Source organism: Pristiophorus japonicus, chromosome 8 (genome assembly GCF_044704955.1).
Source record: "Pristiophorus japonicus isolate sPriJap1 chromosome 8, sPriJap1.hap1, whole genome shotgun sequence".
In the NCBI taxonomy this organism is placed as follows: Eukaryota; Metazoa; Chordata; class Chondrichthyes; family Pristiophoridae; genus Pristiophorus; species Pristiophorus japonicus.
Genome location: NC_091984.1, coordinates 184,199,562 through 184,223,899, shown reverse-complemented (window position 1 = coordinate 184,223,899; position 24,338 = coordinate 184,199,562). Strand labels below are relative to the sequence as shown.

The window sequence follows — 24,338 nt, the reverse complement described above, 5'->3', positions numbered from 1 at the left end:
TCAGACAAACATGGACTCTGAGCCAAAGAATGAGACATTAGGATAGGTGACCAAAAACTTGGTCAGAGATAGGTTGTAAAGAGTGCCTTAAAGGAAGAGAGGGGGGAATTCAAGAGCTTATAACTGCAATACTTTACATTTATCAGCGTAAAATTTAATTTCTCTGTACAATTGTATAACCAATTTAATTCCTTTGTCTCCACTACTCTCCTTATTTTCGCAAGCAAATTACGGTAATTAAATATGACAGAAGACTGTTACCTGTCCTCCAACACCGAATCCATGGGCTCCACCCCCTCAGTGTCAACAACATGCAGCTGGTTGGCAAACTGTATGGCATTTACCAGCCTTTCCACACCCTCCTGGTTCCGAAAATCTACAAGTGCCAGCCGTTCCAGGTGGTCAATCATCTCCATGGATACCTGGAGTTTTTTTGCCTATAAACGCAAGATGCTCATTAATATAGCATAAATGTCCAACCGTAGCTCCCCGTTAGCTCAGCAGGTAAATATTCCACCCACTATGTGACTAAGCCAGGTTTGATCCCGGGCCTATGTCGAGTTGCAGAGGCAGTAGGGGCACGGTGTCCCTGGACTATAGAAAGGAGTAATCAACCTTCCTGCTCTCAATGTGCTTAATCACTGATCCATTACAAGAGCCACAGCTGTATTCAGCAACTTTTATATTCTTCTCTCTCATCTAAAGGCACTGATTCACGAGCTAGTTCAACCATCAGCAAGTGCCTTCCATCCCCTCACCCCGAAGTGGCCTTCACGTGTAACACTTTTTAAAATTCATTCCGGGATGAAGGCCAGCATTTATTGCCCTTGAGAAGATGGTGGTGAGTCGCCTTTTTGAACCGCTGCAGTGAAGGTGAAGGTGCTCCCACAGTGCTGTTAGGGAGGGAGATCCAGGAATTTGACCCAGCGACAATGAAAGAACAATGATATACTTCCAAGTAGGGATGGTGTGTGACTTGGAGGGGAATTTGCAGGTGATGGTACTCCCATGCGCCTGCTGCCCTTGTCCGTCTTGGATGTTTCCTCTGGAAAACTCTCTCCCAACTCTCTTACAACTGCACTTATCAACTCCCAACTGTCCAGCCTTTGGCCCTTCATTTAACATGACATGTCTGCAGATCCGATCTGCTTATTCACACTCTCACCACCACCACCTTTGATGCCCTAGCCTCTATTAAAACAATTACTCTCTCTCACCCTGGCCGTTCCCCCAGGTACAGCCCTGATCTTCGCTCCCTAAGTCCAAGGGACGCAGACTTGAACAGATATGGTGGTCAACTGGTTTAGCCATTCACCGCCGGATCTGGCTGGATCACATAAAACATTATCGGGTCCTGTGCTCGTCTGCCAAAATCGCTCACTATTCCAGAATCATTCTGGAATGTAAACATAATGCCAGGCTTCTATTCTCCACTGCTAACCGTCTTTTTAAATCCTTCTCCCCAGTCTCCACCCTCACCTCCGACAATAGGTGTGAGGAGCTCATGGACTACTTTGTCTCTAAGATTGAGACCATCCGTTCGGCCACCTCTGCCTCTTCCCTTCCTACCCACAGCCCACCGGACCAAACTTCCTCCAAGGATCCTCCCCTGCCCTAGGCCTGACCTCACATCTTTCTCCAGTTTCTCTCCAATCTCCCCTCATGACCTTTCCGAGCTCATCCTGTCCATGAGACCCACTTCCTGCTCCCTTGACCCTATTCCCACCCAACTTCCGACCACCCAACTTCCTTTTCTGGCTCCCAGATTAGCTGACATTGTTAATGGTTCTCTCTCCTCAGGTACTGTCCCCCTCCCCCTCAAATCTGCCGTCATCACCCCTCTCCTCAATAAACTAACCCTCGATCTCTCCATCCTTGCAAACTACTGCCCCATCTCCAACCTCCCTTTCCTTTCCAAAGTCCTTGAACGTGTTGTCACTTCCCAAATCTGTGCCCATCTTTCCTGCAATTCCATGTTTGAATCCCTCCAATTCGGTTCCCGACCCTGCCACAGTACCAAAACGGCTCTCAACAAAGTTACAAATTACATTTTTTGTGACTATGGCAAAGGCAAACTTCCTGGTCCTTCCTTGTCTGCAGCCTTTGACTACTCCATCTTTCTCCAACCCCTCTCCACCGACATCCAGCTGGGTGGGACTGCACTTGCCTAGTTCCATTCTTAACTATCTAATCGTAGCCAGAGAATGACTTGCAACAGCTTCACTTCCCGTCCCCGCATCATTACCTCTGGTGTCCCCCAAGGATCTATTCTTGGCCCCTCCTATTTCTCATCTACATGCTGCCCCTTGGCGACACCATCCGAAAACACAGCGTCAGTTTCCACATGTATGCGGATAACATCCAGCTCTACCTCAGTACCACTTCTCTCAATCCCTCCTCGGTCTCTAAATTGTCAGACTGCTTGTCCGACATCCAGTTCTTCATGAGCAGAAATTTTCTTCTCTTGAATATTGGGAAGACCGAAGCCATTGTTTTTGGTCCTCATCACAAATTCCGTTCCCTAGCTACAAACTCTCCGTTCCTCTCCCCAACTTCCCGAGGCTGAACCAGACTGTTCGCAACCTTGGTGTCATATTTGACCCTGAAATGAGCTTGCGACCACATATCCGCAGCATAACTAAGACCGCCCATTTCCACCTCCGTAACATCGCTGTCCCCGCCTTGATCTCATATCATCTGCTGGTGAAGCCCTCATCCATGCCTTTGTTACCTCTAGACTGGACTATACCAAGGCACTCCTGGCTGGCCTCCCACATTCTACCCTCCGTAAACTCGAGGTGATCCAAAACTCTGCTGCCCGTGTGCTCACTCCAAGTCCCGCTCACCCATCGCCCCATTGCTCATTGACCTACATTGGTTCCTGGTTAAGCAACGCCTCGATTTCAAAATTCTCATCCTTGTTTTCAAATCCCTCCATGGCCTCGCCCCTCTCTATCTCTGTAATCTCCTCCAGCCCCACAACCCCCAGAGTTGTCTGCGCTTCTCTAATTCTGCCCTCTTGAGCATTCCTGATTATAATTGATCAACCATTGGTGGCCGTACCTTCCATTGCCTCAGCCCTAAGCTCTGGACTTCCCTGCCTAAATCTCTTCGCCTCTCTATCTCCTCCTTTAAGACGCTCCTTAAAACCTACCTCTTTGACCAAGCTTTTGAGCACCTGCCCTAATTTCTCCTTGTGGCTCGGAATAAAATTTTTTGTCTCATAATACTCCTGTGAAGCGCCCACATTAAATGTGCTATATAAATACAAATTGTTGCAGTAGAGGTTGGGGTTTGGGAGGTGCTGCCGAAGAAGCCGTGGTGAGTTGCTGCATTGCATCTTATACATGGTACACATTGCAGCCACGGTGCGCCAGTGGTGGAGGGAGTGGGAGTGAATGTTGAAGGTGGTGGATGGGGTGCCAATCAAGCGAGCTGCTTTGTCCTGGATTAGTGTTGTTGGAGCTGCACTTATCCAGGCAAGTGGTGAGTAGTACACACTCTTGACTTGTGCCTTGTAGATGCTGGAAAGACTTTGGGGAGTCAGGAGAATACCAGCCTCTGACCTGCTCTTGTAGCCACAGTATTTATGTGGCTGGTCCAGTTAAGTTTCTGGTCAATGGTGACCCCCAGGATGTTGATGGTGGGGGATTCGGCGATGGTAATGCCGTTGAATGTCAAGGGGCAGTGGTTTGATTCTCACTTGTTGGAGGTCATTGCCTGCCACTTGTGTGGCGCGAATGTTACTTGCCACTTATCAAGCCTGAATGTCGTCTAAGTCTTGCTGCATGTGGACATTAGCTGCTCCATTATCTGAGGAGTTGCGAATTGTGCAATCGTCAGCGAACATCCCCACTCCTGACCTTATGATGGAGGGAAGGTCATTGATGAAGCAGCTGAAGATGGTTGGGCCTAGGACACTGCCCTGAGGAACTCCTGCAGCGATGTCCTGGGGCTGAGATGATTGACCTCCAACAACCACAACCATCTTCCTTTGTGTTAGGTATAACCCCAGCCAGTGGAGAGTTTCCCCGATTCCCATTGATTTCATTTGTCTGCCCACACGTGCACTTCAAGCAGGGGTTGCAGGAGAGCAATAGGGAATTGATATATCTCCTCCCTAACCCGGGGATGGTGATCCAATTGTAGCAATCCTACCCCCGCCTACCACAGCATAGACCAGGGGTCAAACCCATCATTTTCCAGGTCCGTATTGCTCACAGTTGGAGGTTTTACCACTGAGTCAATAGGGATGGGTTTCAGCTATTTTCAGATCTGAATAGCATGCTTACCTCTGGAAGCTGATTGTCCTCGATGGGCTGCCAGGACGGACTCTGAGGCACCTACAAAGATCAAGAATACAAATCGAAATGATAGGTTATCGGCTCCAATGATCCTGTGGTTGAATGGCTGGCCTCACAGATGAAGGACCGACCAGTTGGATGAGAGGGCAGAGGGAGCTTGTGGGTGTGTACCCCAGCACAAGTCCACTGCAGCTTCAACGAGCAGCATCAGGAAAAAACACAACACATCCAGCCAATTACATGCTATCTATGGATCAGGTACAGGGTGACACTATAGGTGCACAGAAAGACAGTGTGAAACGATAAACCTGCATACCGAGGCTAAAGGTGGGCGAGAGTGTAGGACATGAATCTTCTACTATAGGTGGGTGAGTCTATAGGGTGCAAGTGTTCTACTATAGGTGGGTGAGAACATAAGAATTTATAGCAAGACTAGGCCATTAGGCCCCTCGGGCCTGCTCCGCCATTTAATAAGATCATGGCTGATCTGATCATGGACTCAGCTCCACTTCTCTGCCCACTCCCCATAACTCTTTACTCCCTTATCGCTCAAAAGTCTGTCTATCTCCGCCTTAAATATATTCAATGACCCAGCCGCCACAGCTCTCTGGGGCAGAAAATTCCACAGATTTACAACTCTATGAGAGAAGAAATTCCTCCTCATCTCAGTTCTAAATGGGCGGCCCCTTATTCTTAAACTATGGCCCCTAGTTCTGGATTCCCCCATGCGTGGAAACATCCTCTCTGCATCCACCTTGCCGAGTCCCCTCAGTATCTTATATGTTTCATTCTTTTAAACTCCAATGACTATAGACCCAACCTACTCAACCTATCTTCACAAGTCAACTCCCTCTTCTCTGGAATCAACCCAGTGAACCTTCTCTGAACTGCCTCCAAGTATATCCTTCCTTAAATAAGGTGACCAAAACTGTACGCAGTACTCCAGGTGTGGCCTCACCAATACCCTGTACAGTTGTAGCAGGACTTCTCTGCTTTTATACTCTATCTCCCTTGCAATAAAGGCCAACTTCTATTTGCCTTCTTGATTACTTGCTGTATCTGTATACTAACATTTTGTGTTTCATGCACAAGGACCCCAGGTCCCTCTGAACTGCAGCATTTTGTAGCTTCTCTTCATTTAAATAATAATTTGCTTTTTTATTTTTCCTGCCAAAATGCATACCCTTACACTTTCCCACATTATACTACATCTGCCAAATTTTTGCCCACTCAATTAGCCTGTCTATATCCCTTTGCAGATTTTTTGTGTCCTCCTCACAACTTGCTTTCCCACCCATCTTTGTATCATCAGCAAACTTGGCTACATCCAAGTCATTAATATAGATTGTAAATAGTTGCCCTGTGGCACCCCACTAGTTACCGTTTGCCAACCGGAAAATGACCCATTTATCCCGACTTTCTGTTTTCTGTTAGTTAGCCAATCCTCTATCCATGCTAATATATTACCCCCAAACCCGTGAACTTTTATCTTGTGCAGTAACCTTTTATGTCATCATCATAAGCGGTCCCTCAAAACGAGGAAGACTTGCTTCCATGCTAAAAAAAGGATGAGTTTACAAGAGTTTCGAATGAAGGACCTGAACTACATCCTGAAGGGTGGAAGATGCCTGCACGTGAATTTTTTAACGTGTGGTGGCCGTTGCACACCAGCCACCACACGGACTTGATAGAGCTAGGTCTTGGTCCAATGGCAAGGATTACCCAAGACTGCTGCATGCGCGCACATATCACAGTGTGAGCTGGCCTGTGCTGCCTCTGGGCCCTTGGCCCCGAACTCACGCCTCCCTTAGGCCCCGATCACATCCTTCCACAGTCTCTCGCCGCTCCTTCGCCCCTATCTCGCCGTTCCTGCTGTATCTGCCCACATTCCAATCACCTTGATGATGTCACTCTTCACTGCCGTCGCCCTCCTGCACCAGCTCACGCTGCTCCCTGGACTAGAATGCCCTCTCCAGGCCCCATGTGAACATCGTCTGCAGCTGCTGACTCTCAGCCATTTACAGCCCATGTGCCCAAAGTCAGCTGTCCACCATGTTGGTCCGAGGACAGTCCCGCATCGCCCGAGCGGAACCGAGCCTCCCTCCTACCTTTTATGTGGCACCTTATCGAATGGCTTCTGGGAATCCAAATACACCACATCCACTGGTTCCCCCTTATCCACCCTGCTTGTTACATCCTCAAAAAGCTCCAATAAATTTGTCAAACACAATTTTCCTTTCATATAACCATGTTGACTCTGCCGAATCATGTTATAATTTTTTTAAGTGCCCTGATACCTTAACATTGGATTCCAGCATTTTCCCGACGACTGATGTCAGGCTAACTGGCCTGTAGGGTGCGAATGTTCTACTATAACTGGTAGAATCTATAGGGTGGGAGTGTTCTACTGTAGATCAGTGAGCCTATAGGGCATGAGTTATCTACTATAGATGGGTGAGTCTACAGGGTACAAGTGTTCTACTATAGATCAGTGAGTCTATAGGGTGCGAGTGTTCTACTCTCAGTGGGCGAGTCTATAGGATGTAAGTGTTCTACTCTAGGTGGGTGAGCCTATAGGGTACAAATGTTCTATTATAGGAGGTCTGTCTATAGGGTGTGAGTATTCTACTATCGGTAGGTGAGCTTAAAGGGCAGGAGTGCTCTACTATAGGTGGGTGAGTCTATAGGGTGAGTGTTCTACTATGGGTAGGTGAGTCTATACGATGCGAATGATATACCATCGGTGGGTGAGCCTAAAAGGTGCGTGTGATCTACTATAGGTGCGCGAGTCTATAGACCGTAAGTGTTCTACTATATGCGGGTGAGTCTATAGGGTGTGAGTGATCTACTATAGATGGTGAGCCTATAGGGTAAGAGTAATCTACTATAGGTGGATGAGTCTGTAGGGTGCGAGTGTTCTACTATAGGTGGGTGAGTCTATAGGGTGTGACTGATATACTATAGGTGTGGGAGTCTGTAGGGTGCGAGTATTCCATTATAGGTGGGTGAGTCTATAGGATGTGAGTGTTCTGCTATAGGTGGGGGAGTCTGTGGGTGCGAGTGTTCCATTATAGGTGGGTGTCTTTAGGGCGAGTGATCTACTATAGGTGAGTGTCTATAGGGTGTGAGTGTGCTTCTATAGGCGGCCGAGTCTATAAGGTGTGAGTGTTCTACTCTCAGTGGGTGTGTCTATAGGGTGCGAGTGTTCCAATATAGGTAGGTGAGTTTACAGGGTGTGTGTGTTCTACTATAAGTGGGTGAGCCTATAGGGTCCGAGTGATCTACTCTCGGTGGGTGAGTGAATAGGGTGCGAATGTTCTACTATAGATGGGTGAGTCTATAGGGTGTGAGTGTTCTACTATAGGTGGGTGAGTCTATAGGGTGCGAGTGTTCTACTATAGGTGGGCAAGTCTATAGGATGTGAGTATTCTACTATAGGTGGTGAGTCTATAGGGTGAACACATTACTATAGCTGGGTGGGTCTATAGGATGCGAGTGATCTACTATGTGGGTGGCTCTATAGGGTGTGAGTGTCTATAGAGTGTGTGTGTGTTCTACTATAGGTGAGTGATTATATAGGGCGTGAGTGTCCTACTGTAGGTGGGTGCATCTATAGGGTGAGAGTAATCTACTACAGGTGGTTGAGTCTATAGGGTGTGAGTGATCTACCATAGGAGGGTGAGCCTACAGGATGCGAATGGTCCACTATAGACGGGGGAGTTTGTAGGGTGCGGGGGATCTACTATAGGTGGGGCGTCTATAGGGTCTGAGTGATCTACTATAGGTGGTTGAGTCTATAGGGTGTGAGTGATCTACTATAGCTGGGTGAATGTGTTCTACTATAGGTGGGTGGGTCTATAGGGTGTGAGTGTTCGACTCGGTGGGTGAGTCTATAGATTCCAAGTGATCTACTCTCGGTAGGTAAGTGTAGAGGGTGCGAGTGTTCCACTATAGGCGGGTGAGTGTATAGGTTGCAAGTATTCTACTATAGGTGGTGAGTATATTGGGTGAACGCTCTATTATAGATGGGGGTCTATAGGGAGAGTGTTCTACTATAGGTGGGTGAGCCTATAGGATGCACATTATATACTATAGGTGGGTGAGTGTATTGTGGTTCGAGTGTTCTACTGTAGGTGGATGAGTCTATGGGGTGCAAGTGTTCGACTATAAGTGGACGAGTCTATAAGGTGAGTGTCCTACTATAGGTGGATGAGTCTATGGGGTACGAGTGATCTACTATCTGTGGGTGACTCTATAGGGTGTGAGTGTTCTACTATAGGTGGCTGTCTATAGGGTGAGTGATCTACTATAGGGTGAGTGATCTACTATAGGGTGGGAAGTCTATAGGGTCTGAGTGATCTACTATAGCTGAGCATGTCTACAGGGTGCGAGTGATCTACTATAGCTGGGTGAGTCTATAAGGTGAGAGTGTTCTACTATAGGTGAATGTGTTCTACTATATATGGTACGAATGTTCTATAGGCGGCCGTCTATAAGGTGTGAGTGTTCTACTTGCTGGGTGAGCCTATAGGGTCTGCGTGATCTACCCTCAGTAGGTGAGTGTAGAGGGTGCGAGTATTCTACTATAGGTGGTGTGTCTATAGGATGCGAGTGTTCTACTATAGGTGGGTGAGTCTATAGAGTGTGAGTGTTCTACTATAGGTGGGTGAAACTATAGGGTGCAAGTGTTCCACTCTCAGCGGGTGTGTCTATAGGGTGCAAGTGTTCTACTATAGGCGGGCAAGTCTATAGGATGAGCATTCTACTATTGGTGGTGAGTATATAGGGTGAACGTTCTACTATAAGTGGGTGAGTCTATAGGATGAGTGTGATATACCATAGGTGGGTGAGTGTATGTGGTGCGAGTGCTCTACTAAAGGTGGGTGAGTCCATAGGGTGCAAGTGTTCCTCTATAGGTGGGCGAGTCTATAGGTTGAGTGTTCTACTATAGGTGGATGTGTCTATCGGGTGCGAGTGATCTACTATCTGTGGGTGACTCTATAGACTGTGAGTCTTCTACTATAGGTGGCTGTCTATAGGGTGAGTGATCTATTATAGGGTGAGTAATCTACTATAGGGTGGGGAGTCTACAGGGTCTGAGTGATCTACTATAGGTGGGCGAGTTTATAGAGTGCGAGTGATCTACTATAGCTGGGCAAGTCTATGTGATGAGTGTTCCACTATAGGTGGGTGACTCTATAGGGTGTGAGTGTTCTACTATAGGTGGGTGTGTCTATAGGATGCACATGATATACCATAGGTGGGTGAGTGTATGTGGTGTGAGTTCTACTTTAGGTGGATGAGTCTATGGAGTGCGAGTGATCTACTATCTGTGTGTGACTCTATAGGGCGTGAGTGTTCTACTATAGGTGGGTGTCTATAGGGTGTGTGTGTTCTACAATAGATGGGTGATTATATAGGTTGTGAATGTTCTACTATAGGTGGGTGCATCTATAGGGTGTGCGTAATCTACTATAGGTGGTTAAGTCTATAGGGTGTGAGTGATCTACCATAGGTGGGTGAGCCTACAGGCAGCGAGTGGTCTACGATAGGCGGGGGTGTTTGTAGGGTGCGAGTGATCTACTATAGGGTGGGGAGTCTATAGGGTCTGAGTGATCTACTATAGGTGGGTGAGTCTATAGGGTGCGAGTGATCTACCAAAGCTGGGTGAGTATAGGATGAGTGTTCATCTATAGGGTGCGAGTGATCTTCTAAAGGCGGCCGTCTATAGGGCGTGCGTGTTCTACTCGGTGGGTGAGCCTATAGGTTCCGAGTGATCTACACTCGGTAGGTGAGTGCAGAGGGTGCGAATGTTCTACTATAGGTGGTGTGTCTATAGGATGCGAGTGTTCTACTATAGATGGATGAGTGTATAAGGTGCGAGTGTTCTACTATAAGTGGGTGAGTCTATAGAGTGTGAGTGTTCTACTATAGGTGGGTGAGACTATACGGTGCAAGTGTCCCACTCTCAGCGGGGCTGTCTATAGGGTGCAAGTGTTCTACTCGCGACGGGTGAGTCTATAGGGTGCGAATGTTCTACTAGAGGTGGATGAGTCTATAGGGTGTAAGTATTCTACTATGGGGGTGAGCATATAGGGTGAACGTTCTACTATAGATTGGGGTCTATAGGGAGAGTGTTCTATAGGTGGGTGAGTCTATAGGATGCGCGTGATCGTATGTGGTGCAAGTGTTCTACTATAGGTGGGTGGGTCTATACTGTGCGAGTGTTCTGTTATAGGCGGCCATCTATAGGGTGCGAGTGTTCTACTCGGCGGGTGATCCTATAGGGTCCGAGTGATCTACTCTCGGTAGGTGAGTAGAGGGTGCGAGTGTTCTACTATAGGTGGTGTGCCTATAGGATGCGAGTGTTCTACTAGAGGTGGGTGAGTGTATCGGGTGCGAGTCTTTTACTATAGGTGGGTGAGTCTATAGGATGCGAGTGATATACCATAGATGGGTGAGTGTATGTGGTGAGTATTCTACTATAGGTGGGTGAGTCTATAGCGTGCAAGTGTTCGACTATTGGTGGGCGAGTCTATAGGGTGAGTGTTCTACTATAGGTGGGTGTCTATAGGGTGAGTGATCTACTATAGGTTGGGGAGCCTATAGGGCCTGAGTGATCTACTATAGGTGGGCGAGTTTACAGGGTGCGAGTGATCTACTATAGCTGGGTGAGTCTATAGGGTGAGTGTGTTCTACTCTAGGTGGGTGGGTCCATATGGTGCGAGTGTTCTACTATAGGCGGCCGTCTATAGGGTGCGAGTGATCTATAGAGTGGGGAGTCTATAGGGTCTGAGTGATCTACTATAGATGGGTGAGTCTATAGAGTGCGAGTGATCTACTCTCGGTACGTGTGTATAGGGTGCGAGTGTTCTACTATAGGTGGTGTGTCTATAGGATGTGAGTGTTCTACTATAAATGGGTGAGTGTATAGGGTGCGAGTGTTCTACTATAGGTGTGTGAGTCTATAGGGTGTGAGTATTGTACTATAGGTGGTGAGTATATAGGGTGAACGTTCTACTATAGATTGGGGTCTATAGGGAGAGTGTTCTACTATAGGTGGGTGAGTCTATAGGGTGCAAGTGTTCTACTATAGGTGGGTGAGTCTATAGGTTGCAAGTGTTCTACTCTCGGCTGGTGAGTCTGTAGGGTGCGTGTGTTCTACTATAGGCGGGCAATTCTATAGGATGTGAGTATTCTACTATAGGTGGTGAGTCTATAGGGTGAAGGTTCTACTATAAATGGGTGAGTCTATAGGATGCGAGTGATTTACCATAGGTGGGTGAGTGTATGTGGTGCGAGTGTTCTATTATAGCTGGGTGAGTCTATAGGGTGCAAGTGTTCGACTATAGATGGACGAGTCTATAAGGTGAGTGTTCTACTATAGGTGGATGTGTCTATGGGGTGCGAGTGATCTACTATCTGTGGGTGATTCTATAGGGTGAGAGTGTTCTACTATAGGTGGGTGTCTATAGGGTGAGTGATCTACTATAGGGTGAGTAATCTACTATAGAGTGAGTAATCTACGAAAGGGTGAGGAGTCTATAGGGTCTGAGTGATCTACTATAGGTGGGCCTGTTTATAGGGTGCGAGTGTTCTACTATAGGTGGGTGACTCAATAGGATGCACGTGATATACCATAGGTGGGTGAGTATGTGGTGTGAGTACTACTATAGGTTGATGAGTCAATGGGGTGCGAGTGATCTTCTTTCTGTGTGTGACTCTATAGGCGTGAGTGTTCTACTATAGGTGTGTGCGTCGATAGAGTGTGTGTGTTCTACTTTTGATGGGTGATTATATAGATTGTGAATGTTCAACTATAGGTGGGTGCGTCTATAGGCTGTGCGTAATCTACTATAGGTGGGTGAGTCTATAGGGTGTGAGTGATCTACCATAGTTGGGTGAGCCTACAGGAAGCGAGTGGTCTACTATAGGCGGGGGAGTTTGTAGGGTGCGAGTGATCTACTATAGGGTGGGGAGTCTATCGGGTCTGAGTCATCTACTATAGGTGGGTGAGTCTATAGGGTGCGAGTGATCTATCAAAGCTGGGTGAGTATCGGGTGAGTGTTCTACTATAGATGGGTGGGTCTATGGGGTGCGAGTGATCTTCTATAGACGGCTGTCTATAGGGTGTGAGTGTTCTACTCGGTGGGTGAGGCTATCGGGTCCGAGTGATCTATACTTGGTAGGTGAGTGCAGAGGGTGCGAATGTTCTACTATAGGTGGTGTGTCTATAGGAAGCGAGTGTTCTACACTAGATGGGTGAGTGTATAGGGTGCGAGTGTTCTACTATAGGTGGGTGAGTCTATAGGGTGTGAGTGTTGTATTATAGGTGGGTGGGTCTATCGAATGCGCGTGATATATCATAGGTGGGTGAGTGTATGTGGTGTGAGTGTTCTACTATAGGTGGGTGAGTATAGCGTGCAAGTGTTCGACTATAGGTGAGCGAGTCTATAGGGTGAGTGTTCTACAATAGGTGGGTGTCTATAGGGTGAGTGATCTACTATCTGGGTGATTTTATAGGGTGTGAGTGTTCTACTATAGGTGGGTGCCTGTAGGATGAGTGATCTACTATAGGGTGAGTAATCCACCATAGGGTGGGGAGTCTATAAGATCTGAGTGATCTATAGGTGGGCGAGTTTATAGGGTGCGGGTGGTCTACTATCACTCGGTGAGCCTATAGGGTGTTAGTGTTCTACTATAGGTGTGTGTGTCTATAGGATGCATGTGATATACCATAGGTGGGTGAGTGTATGTGGTGCGAGTGCTACTATATGTGGATGAGTCTATGGGGTGTGAGTGATCTACTATAGGCGGCCGTCTATAGGGTGAGTGTTCTACTTGGTGGGTAAGCCTACAGGATCCGAGTAATCTACTCTCGGTAGGTGAGTGCAGAGGGTGCGAATGTTCTACAATAGGTGGTGTGTCTAAAGGATGTGAGTGTTCTACTATAGATGAGTGAGTGTATAGGGTGCGAGTGTTCTACTATAGGTGGGTGAGTCTATAGGATGTGAGTTTTCTACTATAGGTGGGTGGGTCTATGGGGTGTAAGTATTCTACTATAGGTGGCGAGTATATAGGGTGAACATTCTACTATAGATTGGGGTCTATAGGGAGAGTGTTCTACTATAGGTGGGCGAGTCTATAGGAAGTGTGTGATATACCATAGGTGGATGAGTATGTGGTGCAAGTGTTCTACTATAGGTGAATGAGACTATATGGTGCAAGTGTGCCACTCTCAGCGGGTGTGTCTATAGGATGCAAGTGTTCTACTATAGGTGGGTGGGTCTATAGGGTGCAAGTGTTCTACTCTCGGCTGGTGAGTCTGTAGGATGCGAGTGTTCTATTATAGGTGGGCAAGTCTATAGGAATGTGAGTATTCTACTATAGGTGGTGAGTCTATAGGGTGAACGTTCTACTACAAGTGGGCGAGTCTATAGGATGTGAGTGATATACCATAGGTGAGTGAGTGTATGTGGCGTGAGTGTTCTACTATAGGTGCGTGAGTCTATAGCGTGCAAGTGTTCGACTCTAGGTGGGCGAGTCTATAGGGTGAGTGCTCTACAATAGGTGGATGTCTAAGGGTGAGTGATCTACTATAGGGTGAGTGATCTACTATGGGGTGGGGAGCCTATGGGGTCTGAGTGATCTACTATAGGTGAACGAGTTTATAGGGTGTGAGTGATCTACTATAGCTGGGTGAGTCTATAGGATGAGAGTGTTCTACTAAAGATGGGTGGATCTATAGGAAGTGTGTGATATACCATAGGTGGGTGAGTATGTGGTGCAAGTGTTCTACTATAGGTGGGTGGGTCTATACGGTGCGAGTGTGGCCATCTACAGGGTGCGAGTGTTCTACTCGGTGGGTGAGCCTATAGGGTCCGAGTGATCTACTCTCGGTAGGTGAGTGTAGAGGGTACGAGTGTTCTACTATAGGTGGTGTGTCTATAGGATGCGAGTGTTCTACTATAGGTGGGTGAGTGTATAGGGTGTGAGTGTTCTACTATAGGTGGATGAGACTATATGGTGCAAGTGTGCCACTCTCAGCGGGTGTGTCTATAGGATGCAAGTGTTCTACTATAGGTGGGTGGGTCTATAGGGTGCAAGTGTTCTACTCTCGGCTGGTGAGTCTGTAGGATGCGACTGTTCTATTATAGGTGGGTAAGTCTATAGGAATGTGAGTATTCTACTATAGGTGGTGAGTCTATAGGGTGAACGTTCTACTACAAGTGGGTGAGTCTATAGGATGCGAGTGATATACCATAGGTGAGTGAGTGTATGTGGTGTGAGTGTTCTACTATAGGTGTGTGAGTCTATAGCGTGCAAGTGTTCGACTATAGGTGGGCGAGTCTATAGGGTGAGTGTTCTACAATAGGTGGATGTCTAAGGGTGAGTGATCTACTATAGGGTGAGTGATCTACTATGGGGTGGGGAGCCTATGGGGTCTGAGTGATCTACTATAGGTGGACGAGTTTATAGGGTGTGAGTGATCTACTATCGCTGGGTGAGTCTATAGGGTGCGAGTGTTCTACTATAGGTGGGTGGGTCTATAGGGTGCAAGTGTTCTACTCGGTGGGTGAGCCTCTAGGGTCCGAGTGATCTACTCTTGGTAGGTGAGTGTAGAGGGTGCAATTGTTCTATTATAGGTGGTGTGTCTATAAGGTGTGAGTGTTCTACTATAGGTGGGTGAGATGATAGGGTGCAAGTGTTCCGCTCTCAGCGGGTGCGTCTTTGGATGCGAGTCTTCTACTATAGGTGCGTTAGCCTATAGGGTGTGAGTGTTCTATTATAGGTGGATGAGACTATAGGGTGCAAGTGTTCCACTCTCAGCGGGTGTCTCTATAGGGCGCAAGTGTTCTACTATAGGTGGGTGGGTCTATAGGGTGCAAGTGTTCCACTCTCGGCGGGTGAGTCTGTAGGGTGCGAGTGTTCTACTATGGGTGTGCAAGTCTATAGGATGTGAGTATTCTACTATAGGTGGTGAGTCTATTGGGTGAACGTTCTACTATAAGTGGGTGAGTCTATAGGATGCGAGTGATATGCCATAGGTGGGTGAGTGCATGTGGTGTGAGTATTCTACTACAGGTGGATGCGTCTATAGGGTGCAAGTGTTCGACTATAGATGGGCGAGTCTATAGGGTGAGTGTTCTACAATAGGTGAGTGTCTATAGGGTGAGTGATCTACTATAGGGTGGGGAGCCTATAGGGTCTGAGCGATCTACTATAGGTGGGCGAGTTCACTGGGTGCGAGTGATCTACTACAGCTGGGTGAGTCTATATGTGAAAGTGTTCTACTATAGGTGGGTGGGACTATACGGTGCGAGTGTTCTACCATAGACGGCCGTCTACCGTGTGCAAGTGTTCTACTCGGTGGGTGAGCCTTTTGGGTCCGAGTGATCTACTCTCAGTAGGTGAGTGTAGAGGGTGTGAGTGTTCTACTATAGGTGGTGTGTCTATAGGGTGTGAGTGTTCTACTATCAGTGGGTGAGTCTATAGGATGCAAGTGTTCTACTCGCGACGGGTGAGCCCAAAGGGTGTGTGTGTTCTACTATAGGTGGATGAGTCTATAGGGTGTAAGTATTCTACTATAGGTGGAGTATATAGGGTGAACGCTCTACTACAGATGGGGGTCTATAAGGAGAGTGTTCTACTATAGGTGGGCGAGTCTATAGGATGCACATGATATACCATAGGTGGGTGAGTGTACGTGGTGCGAGTGTTCTAATATAGGTGGATGAGTCTATAGGATGCAAGTGTTCTACTATAGGTGGGCGAGTCTATAAGGTGAGTATTCTATTATAGGTGGATGAGTCTATGGGGTGCGTGTGATCTACTATCTGTGGGTAACTCTATAGAGTGTGAGTGTTCTACTATAGGTGGCTGTCTATAGGGAGAGTGATCTACTATAGGGTGAGTGATCTACTATAGGGTGGGGAGTATATAGGGTCTGAGTGATCTACTATAGGTGAGCGAGACTATAGGGTGCGAGTGGTCTACTATAACTGGGTGAGTCTATAGGGCGAGAGTGTTCTACTATAGGTGGGTGGGTCTATATGTGCGAGTGTTCTACTACAGGTGGCCGTCTATAGGGTGTGAGTATTTTACTTGGTGGGTGAGCCTATAGGGTCTGAGTGTTCTACTCGGTGGGTTAGCCTATAGGGTCCGAGTGATCTACTCTCAGTAGGTGAGTGTAGAGGGTGCGAGAGTTCTACTATAGGTGGTGTGTCTATAGGATGCGAGTGTTCTACCATAGGTGAGTGAGTCTATAGGGTGAGAGTGTCGTACTCTAGGTGGGTGGGTCGATATGGTGTGAGTGTTCTACTATAGGTGGCTGAGTCTATCGGGTGTGAGTGTTCTACTATAGGTGGGTGAGACTATAGGGTGCAAGTGTTCCACTCTCGGCGGGTGAGTCTGTAGGGTGCGAGTGTTCTACCATAGGTGGGCAAGTCTATAGGATGTAAGTATTCTACTATAGGTGGTGAGTCTATAGGGTGAACGTTCTATTATAAGTGGGTGAGTCTATAGGATGCGAGTGATATACCATAGATTGGTGAGTGTATGTGGTGCGAGTGTTCTACTTTAGGTGGGTGAATCTATAGGGTGCAAGTGTTCGACTATAGGTGGGCGAGTCTCTAGGTTGAGTGTTCTACTATAGGTGGATGAGTCTATGGGGTGTGAGTGATCTACTATCTGTGGGTGAATCTATAGGGTGTGAATGTTCCACTATAGGTGGGTGTCTACAGGATGGGTGATCTACTATAGGGTAAGTGATCTACTATAGGGTGTGGAGTCTATAGGGTCAGAGTAATCTACTATAGGTGAGCGAGTCTATAAGGTGCCTAATGATCTACTATAGCTGGGTGAGTCTATAGGGTGAGTGTTCTACCATAGGTGGGCGAGTTTATAGGGTGCGAATGATCTATAGCTGGGTGAATCTAAAGGGTAAGAGTGTTCTACTATAGGTGGGTGACTCTATAGGGTGTGAGTGTTCTACTATAGGTCGGTGTGTCTATAGGATGCACGTGATATACCATAGGTGGGTGAGTATGTGGTGCGAGTTCTACTATAGGTGGATGAGTCTATGGGGTGCGAGTGATCTACTATAGGGTGGGAAGTCTATAGGGTCTGAGTGATTTACTATAGGCGGCCATCTATAGGGTGTGAGTGTTCTACTCGGTGGGTGAGCCTATAGGGTCCGAGTGATCTACTCTCGGTAGGTGAGTGCAGAGGGTGCGAATGTTCTACTATAGGTGGTGTGTCTATAGGATGTGAGTTCTACTATAGATGGGTGAGACTATAGGGTGCAAGTGTTCCACTCTCAGTGGGTGTGTCTATAGGGTGCAAGTGTTCTATAGGTAGGTGAGTCTTTAGGGTGCAAGTGTTCTACTTGCGATGGGTGAGTCTATGGGGTGCGAGTGTTCTACCATAGGTGGTGAGTATATAGGGTGAACGTTCTATTGTAGATTGGGGTCTATAGGGAGAGTGTTCTACTATAGGTGGGTGAGTCTATAACGTGTAAGTGTTCTACTACAGGTGGGCGTGTCTATGGGGTGTGTGTGTTCTACTATAGGTGGGTGTGTCTATAGGGTGTGTGTGTTCTACTATAGGTGGGTGATTATATAGATTGTGAGTGTTCTACTATAGGTGGGTGCGTCTATAGGGCGTGAGTGATCTACCATAGGTAGGTGAGCCTACAGGAAGCGAGTGGTCTACTATAGGCGGGGGTGTTTGTAGGGTGCAAGTGATCTACTATAGCTGGCTAAGTCAATAGGGTGAGAGTGTTCTACTATAGATGGGTGGGTCTATACGGTGCGAGTGTTCTACTATGGGCGACTGTCTACAGGGTGCGAGTGTTCTACTCAGTGGGTGAGCCTATAGGGTCCGAGTGATCTACTCTCGGTCGGTTAGTGTATAGGGCACGAGTGTTCTACTATAGGTGGGTAAGTCTATAGGGTGTGAGTGTTCTACTATAGGTGAGTGAGACTATAGCGTGGAAGTGTTCCACTCTCAGCAGGGCTGTCGGTAGGGTGCAAGTGTTCTACTATAGGTGGGTGGGTCTATAGGGTGTGTGTGTGCGTGTTCTACTATAGGGTGGGTGAGTCTATAGGATGAGTGGTCTACTATAGGGTGCGAGCGATCTACGTGGTTAAGTCTGTGGGGTGCAGGGACACTGACGTTGAAGAGATGCGCGGAGTGGTGGCCCGGGCTCCCGCTCAGTCCCACAGGCCCGGGCTCCCGCTCAGTCCCACAGGCCCGGGCTCCCCCTACCTTGCTGCCGCCCTGTCCGGACACCGACTCCGGGGTCCCATCGCAGCCAGGCGGCCTCAGCCAAGCAGCACCCCGAGGATTCACCGCCCGCTCAGGCCGCAGCCGCCGCAGCAACGGCACCAACCTAGCGACCCGCGGGGCGAGGCGCCACATCTCGGCGGCTCCAGGTACTGAGTGACGGCGGAGCCCGAGCCCGAGGGAAGGCCCCGCCCAGAGGGGCGGCAACAGCGCGCAGTCCGGAGATCTCCCGGCCCAGGGAACAGGAGCTGTGTACCGTGAGAGTGACCCACACTTCCTGATCAATAACCTGCACTTCCTCATCAATAATCCACACTTCCTGATCAAAAACCCACACTTCCTCATCAATAACCCACACATCCTGATCAATAACCTCGACTTCCTGGTCATTAACCCGCACTTCCTGATCAGTAACCCACAGGCCCTAATCAATAAACCAAACATCCTGATCAATCACCAGCAAGTCCTCATCAATAACCCAAACATCCAAATCGATAACTCACACATCCTGATTAATAACCCAAACATCCTAATCAACAACCCACACATCACAATTAATAACCCGCACATCCTCATCAATAACCCAAACATCCAAATCGATAACTCACACATCCTGATTAATAACCCAAACATCCTAATCAATAACCCACACATCACAATAACCCGCACATCCTCATCAATAACCCAAACATCCAAATCAATAACCCACACATCCTAATCAATAACTCACACATCCTGATTAATAACCCAAACATCCTAATCAATAACCCACACATCACAATAACCCGCACATCCTCATCAATAACCCAAACATCCAAATCAATAACCCACACATCCTAATCAATAACCCACACATCCTAATCAATAACCCACACATCCTAATCAATAACCCACACATCCTAATCAATAACCCACACATCTTAATCAATAACCCACATGTCCTAATCAATAACCCACACATCCTGATCAATAACCCACACATCCTGATCAATAACCCACACATCCTGATCAATAACCCACAGGCCTAATCAATAAACTACAGGTCCTAGTCAATAACCCACAGGTCCTAATCAATAACCCGCACATCCTGATTAATAAACCACACATTCTAATCAATAACCCACACATCTTGATCAATAACCCCACATTCTAATCAATAACCCACATATCCTGATCAATAACCCACACATCCTAATCAATAACCCACAGGCGTAATCAATAAACTACACGTCCAAATCAATAACCCACAGATCCTAATCAATAACCCACAGGTCCTGAACAATGACCCGCACATCCTGATCAATAAACCACACATTCTAATCAATAACCCACAGATCGTGATCAATAACCCACACATCCTAATCAGTAACCAATATACCTGAATCAATAACACATAGATCCTGATCAATAATGCCGCAGATCCTAATCAATATCTCCACACATTCTAATCAATAACCCATAGACCTGAATCAATAACCCCAGAGATCCTAATCAATAACCAATAGAACCTAATCAATAGCCCATAGACCTGACTCAATAACCCCACAGATCCTAATCAATAACCCAGAGACCTGAATCAATAGCCCCATGGGTACTAATCAATAACTCCACAATTCCTAATCAATAACCCTACAGATTCTGGCGAATAGCCCACGGACCTGAATCAATAACCTCACAGGTTTGTTTTTAAGCTCCCAAACAGTAGTGGTAATGTAGGGTACAGTAGAAATCAGGAAATTAGAGGTGCATGTAACAAGGGGAACTTTAATCTACATATAGACTGGGCAAACCAAATTTGCAGTAATAGTGTGGAGGACGAATTCATGGAATGTATACAACATGATTTTCTAGATCAGTATGTTGAGGAACCAACTAGGGAACAGGTTATTTTAGTGCTAATATTGTGCAATGAGAAAGGGTTCATTAATAACCTTGCAGTAAAGGGGCCTTTAGGGAAGAGTGACCATAATATGATAGAATTTTATATTGTTTGAAAGTGATTTAGTTAAATCCGAAACTAGGGTCTTAAATCTAAACAAAGGAAATTACGTAGGTATGAGGGGCGAATGGCTATGGTAGATTGGGAAACTACATTAAAAGGTATAACGGTAGGCAAGCAATGGCTAGCATTAAAAAAATTAATACATAATTTACACCAAACATACATTCCTTTAAGCCACAAAAACCTCACAGGAGAAGTGCTCCAAACAAGGCTAACAAGGGAAGTTAAAGAATTCAGCAAAGGAGGACCAAGAAATTGATAAAGAAAGGAGAAATAGAATATGAGAGTAAACTAGTGAGAGACATAAAAACAGATGGTAAAAGCTTCTACAGGTATGTAAAAGAAAAAGATTAGCAAAAGTAAATGTAGGTCCTTTTCAGGCTGAGACAGGAGAAATTATAATGGGGAATAAGGAAATGGCAGAGAAATTAAACAAATACTGTGTGTCTGTCTTCACAGAAGAAGACACTAAATACCTCCTGGAAATAGTGGAGAACCAAGGGTCAAGTGAGAATGAGGAACTGAAAGAAATTAGTATTAGTAAAAAAAATAGTACTGGAGCAATTAATGGGATTGAAAGCCGATAAATCCCCTGGACTTGATGGCCTACATCCTAGGGTTTTAAAAGAGGTGGCTATAGAGATAGTTGATGCATTGGTTGTCATCTTCCAAAATTCCATAGGTTCTAGAACGGTTCCCGCAGATTGGAAGGTAGCTAATGTAACCCCGCTATTTAAGAAAGGAGGGAGAGAGAAAACGGGGAATGACAGACCAGTTAGCCTGACATCATAGAAACATAGAAATGAGTTCATGGCTGAACATTCAACTTCAGTACCCCATTCCTGCTTTCTCGCCATACCCCTTGATCCCCCTAGTAGTAAGGACCTCATCTAACTCCTTTTTGAATATATTTAGTGAATTGGCCTCAACAACTTTCTGTGGTAGAGAATTCCACAGGTTCACCACTCTCTGGGTGAAGAAGTTCCTCCGCATCTCGGTCCTAAGTGGCTTACCCCTTATCCTTAGACTGTGACCTCTGGTTCTGGACTTCCCCAACATTGGGAACATTCTTCCTGCATCTAACCTGTCTAACCCCGTCAGAATTTTAAATGTTTCTATGAGGTCCCCTCTCATTCTTCTGAACTCCAGTGAATACAAGCCCAGTTGATCCAGTCTTTCTTGATAGGTCAGTCCCGCCATCCCAGGAATCAGTCTGGTGAACCTTCGCTGCACTCCCTCAATAGCAAGAATGTCCTTCCTCAGGTTAGGAGACCAAAACTGTACACAATACTCCAGGTGTGGCTTCACCAATGCCCTGTACAACTGTAGCAACACCTCCCTGCCCCTGTACTCAAATCCCCTTGCTATAAGGCCAACATGCCATTTGCTTTCTTAACCGCCTGCTGCACCTGCATGCCAACCTTCAATGACTGATGTACCACGACACCCAGGTCTCTTTGCACCTCCCCTTTTCCTAATCTCACCATTCAGATAATAGTCTGTCTCTCTGTTTTTACCACCAAAGTGGATAACCTCACATTTATCCACATTATACTTCATCTGCCATGCATTTGCCCACTCACCTAACCTATCCAAGTCGCTCTGCAGCCTCACAGCATCCTCCTCGCAGCTCACACTGCCACCCAACTTAGTGTCATCCGCAAATTTGGAGATACTACATTTAATCCCCTCATCTAAATCATTAATGTACAGTGTAAACAGCTGGGGCCCCAGCACAGAACCTTGCGGTACCCCACTAGTCACTGCCTGCCATTTTGAAAAGTACCCATTTACTCCTACTCTTTGCCTCCTGTCTGACAACCAGTTCTCAATCCATGTCAGCACACTACCCTAAATCCCATGTGCTCTAACTTTGCACATCAATCTCTTGTGTGGGACCTTGTCGAACGCCTTCTGAAAGTCCAAATATACCACATCAACTGGTTCTCCCTTATCCACTCTACTGGAAACATCCTCAAAAAATTCCAGAAGATTTGTCAAGCATGATTTCCCTTTCACAAATCCATGCTGACTTGGACCTATCATGTCACCTCTTTCCAAATGCACTGCTATGACATCCTTAATAATTGATTCCATCATTTTACCCACTACCGATGTCAGGCTGACCGGTCTATAATTCCCTGTTTTCTCTCTCCCTCCTTTTTTAAAAAGTGGGGTTACATTGGCTACCTTCCACTCTATAGGAACTGATCCAGAGTCAATGGAATGTTGGAAAATGACTGTCAATGCATCCACTATTTCCAAGGCCACCTCCTTAAGTACTCTGGGATGCAGTCCATCAGGCCCTGGGGATTTATCGGCCTTCAATCCCATCAATTTCCCCAACACAATTTCCCGGCTAATAAGGATTTCCCTCAGTTCCTCCTCCTTATTAGACCCCCCGACCCCTTTTATAACCGGAAGGTTGTTTGTGTCCTCCTTCGTGAATACCGAACCAAAGTACTTGTTCAATTGGTCCGCCATTTCTTTGTTCCCCGTTATGACTTCCCCTGATTCTGACTGCAGGGGACCTACGTTTGTCTTTACTAACCTTTTTCTCTTTACATATCTATAGAAAGTTTTGCAATCCGTCTTAATGTTCCCTGCAAGCTTCTTCTCATACTCCATTTTCCCTGCCCTAATCAAACCCTTTGTCCTCCTCTGCTGAGTTCTAAATTTCTCCCAGTCCCCAGGTTCGCTGCTATTTCTGGCCAATTTATATGCCACTTCCTTGGCTTTAATATTATCCCTGATTTCCCTTAATAGCCACGGTTGAGCCACCTTCCCTTTTTTATTTTTATGCCAGACAGGAATGTACAATTGTTGTAGTTCATCCATGCGGTCTCTAAATGTCTGCCATTGCCCATCCACAGTCAACCCCTTAAGTATCATTCGCCAATCCATCCCAGCCAATTCACGCCTCATACCTTCAAAGTTAGCCTTCTTTAAGTTCTGGACCATGATCTCTGAATTAACTGTTTCATTCTCCATCCTAATGCAGAATTCCACCATATTATGGTCACTCTTCCCCAAGGGTCCTCGCACAACGAGATTGCTAATTAATCCTCTCTCATTACATAACACCCAGTCTAAGATGGCCTCCCCCCGAGTTGGTTCCTCGACATATTGGTCCAAAAAACCATCCCTTATGCACTCCAGTCGTAGAGAAAATGCTAGAATCTATTTTTAAGAACGTGGTAACAGGGCACTTAGAAAATAATAATAGGATTGGGCAGAGTCAACACGAATTTATGAAAGGGAAATCATGTTTAACAAATCTGAGAGAGTTTTTTGAGGTTGTAACTAGTAGAATAGATAAGGGGGCACCAGTGGATATGGTGTATATGGATTTTCAGAATGCATTCGATAAGGTGCCACACAAGCGGTTATTAAACAAAATTAGGGCTCATGGGATTGGGGGTAATATACTAGCATGGATTGAGAACATAAGAACATAAGAATTAGGAACAGGAGTAGGCCATCTAGCCCCTCGAGCCTGCTCCGCCATTCAACAAGATCATGGCTGATCTGGCCGTGGACTCGGCTCCACTTACCCGCCCGCTCCCCGTAACCCTTAATTCCCTTATTGGTTAAAAATCTATCTATCAGTAATTTGAATACATTCAATGAGCTAGCCTCAACTGCTTCCTTGGGCAGAGAATTCCACAGATTCCCTTCATGAATCCATGTTGCGTCTGCTTGATTGCACTATTCCTATGTAGATGTCCCGCTATTTCTTCCTTAAT

The 24,338-nt window shown here is 46.5% G+C and overlaps 1 protein-coding gene across 1 annotated transcript in view; it reads right to left on the bottom strand.

Annotated features, from left to right (window-relative positions):
* gatc (glutamyl-tRNA amidotransferase subunit C) overlaps positions 1-18,777 on the bottom strand; it is a 32,079-nt gene extending 13,302 nt beyond the window's left edge. The window contains exons 1-3 of the mRNA XM_070887661.1: positions 18,573-18,777; positions 4,293-4,343; positions 262-437 (exon numbers count right to left, since the gene is read on the bottom strand). Coding sequence (XP_070743762.1) covers positions 262-437; positions 4,293-4,343; positions 18,573-18,725 — 380 coding nt within the window. The 5' untranslated portion in view covers positions 18,726-18,777. The remainder of the gene's footprint in view (positions 1-261; positions 438-4,292; positions 4,344-18,572) is intronic.
* Positions 18,778-24,338: the final 5,561 nt, after the last annotated feature.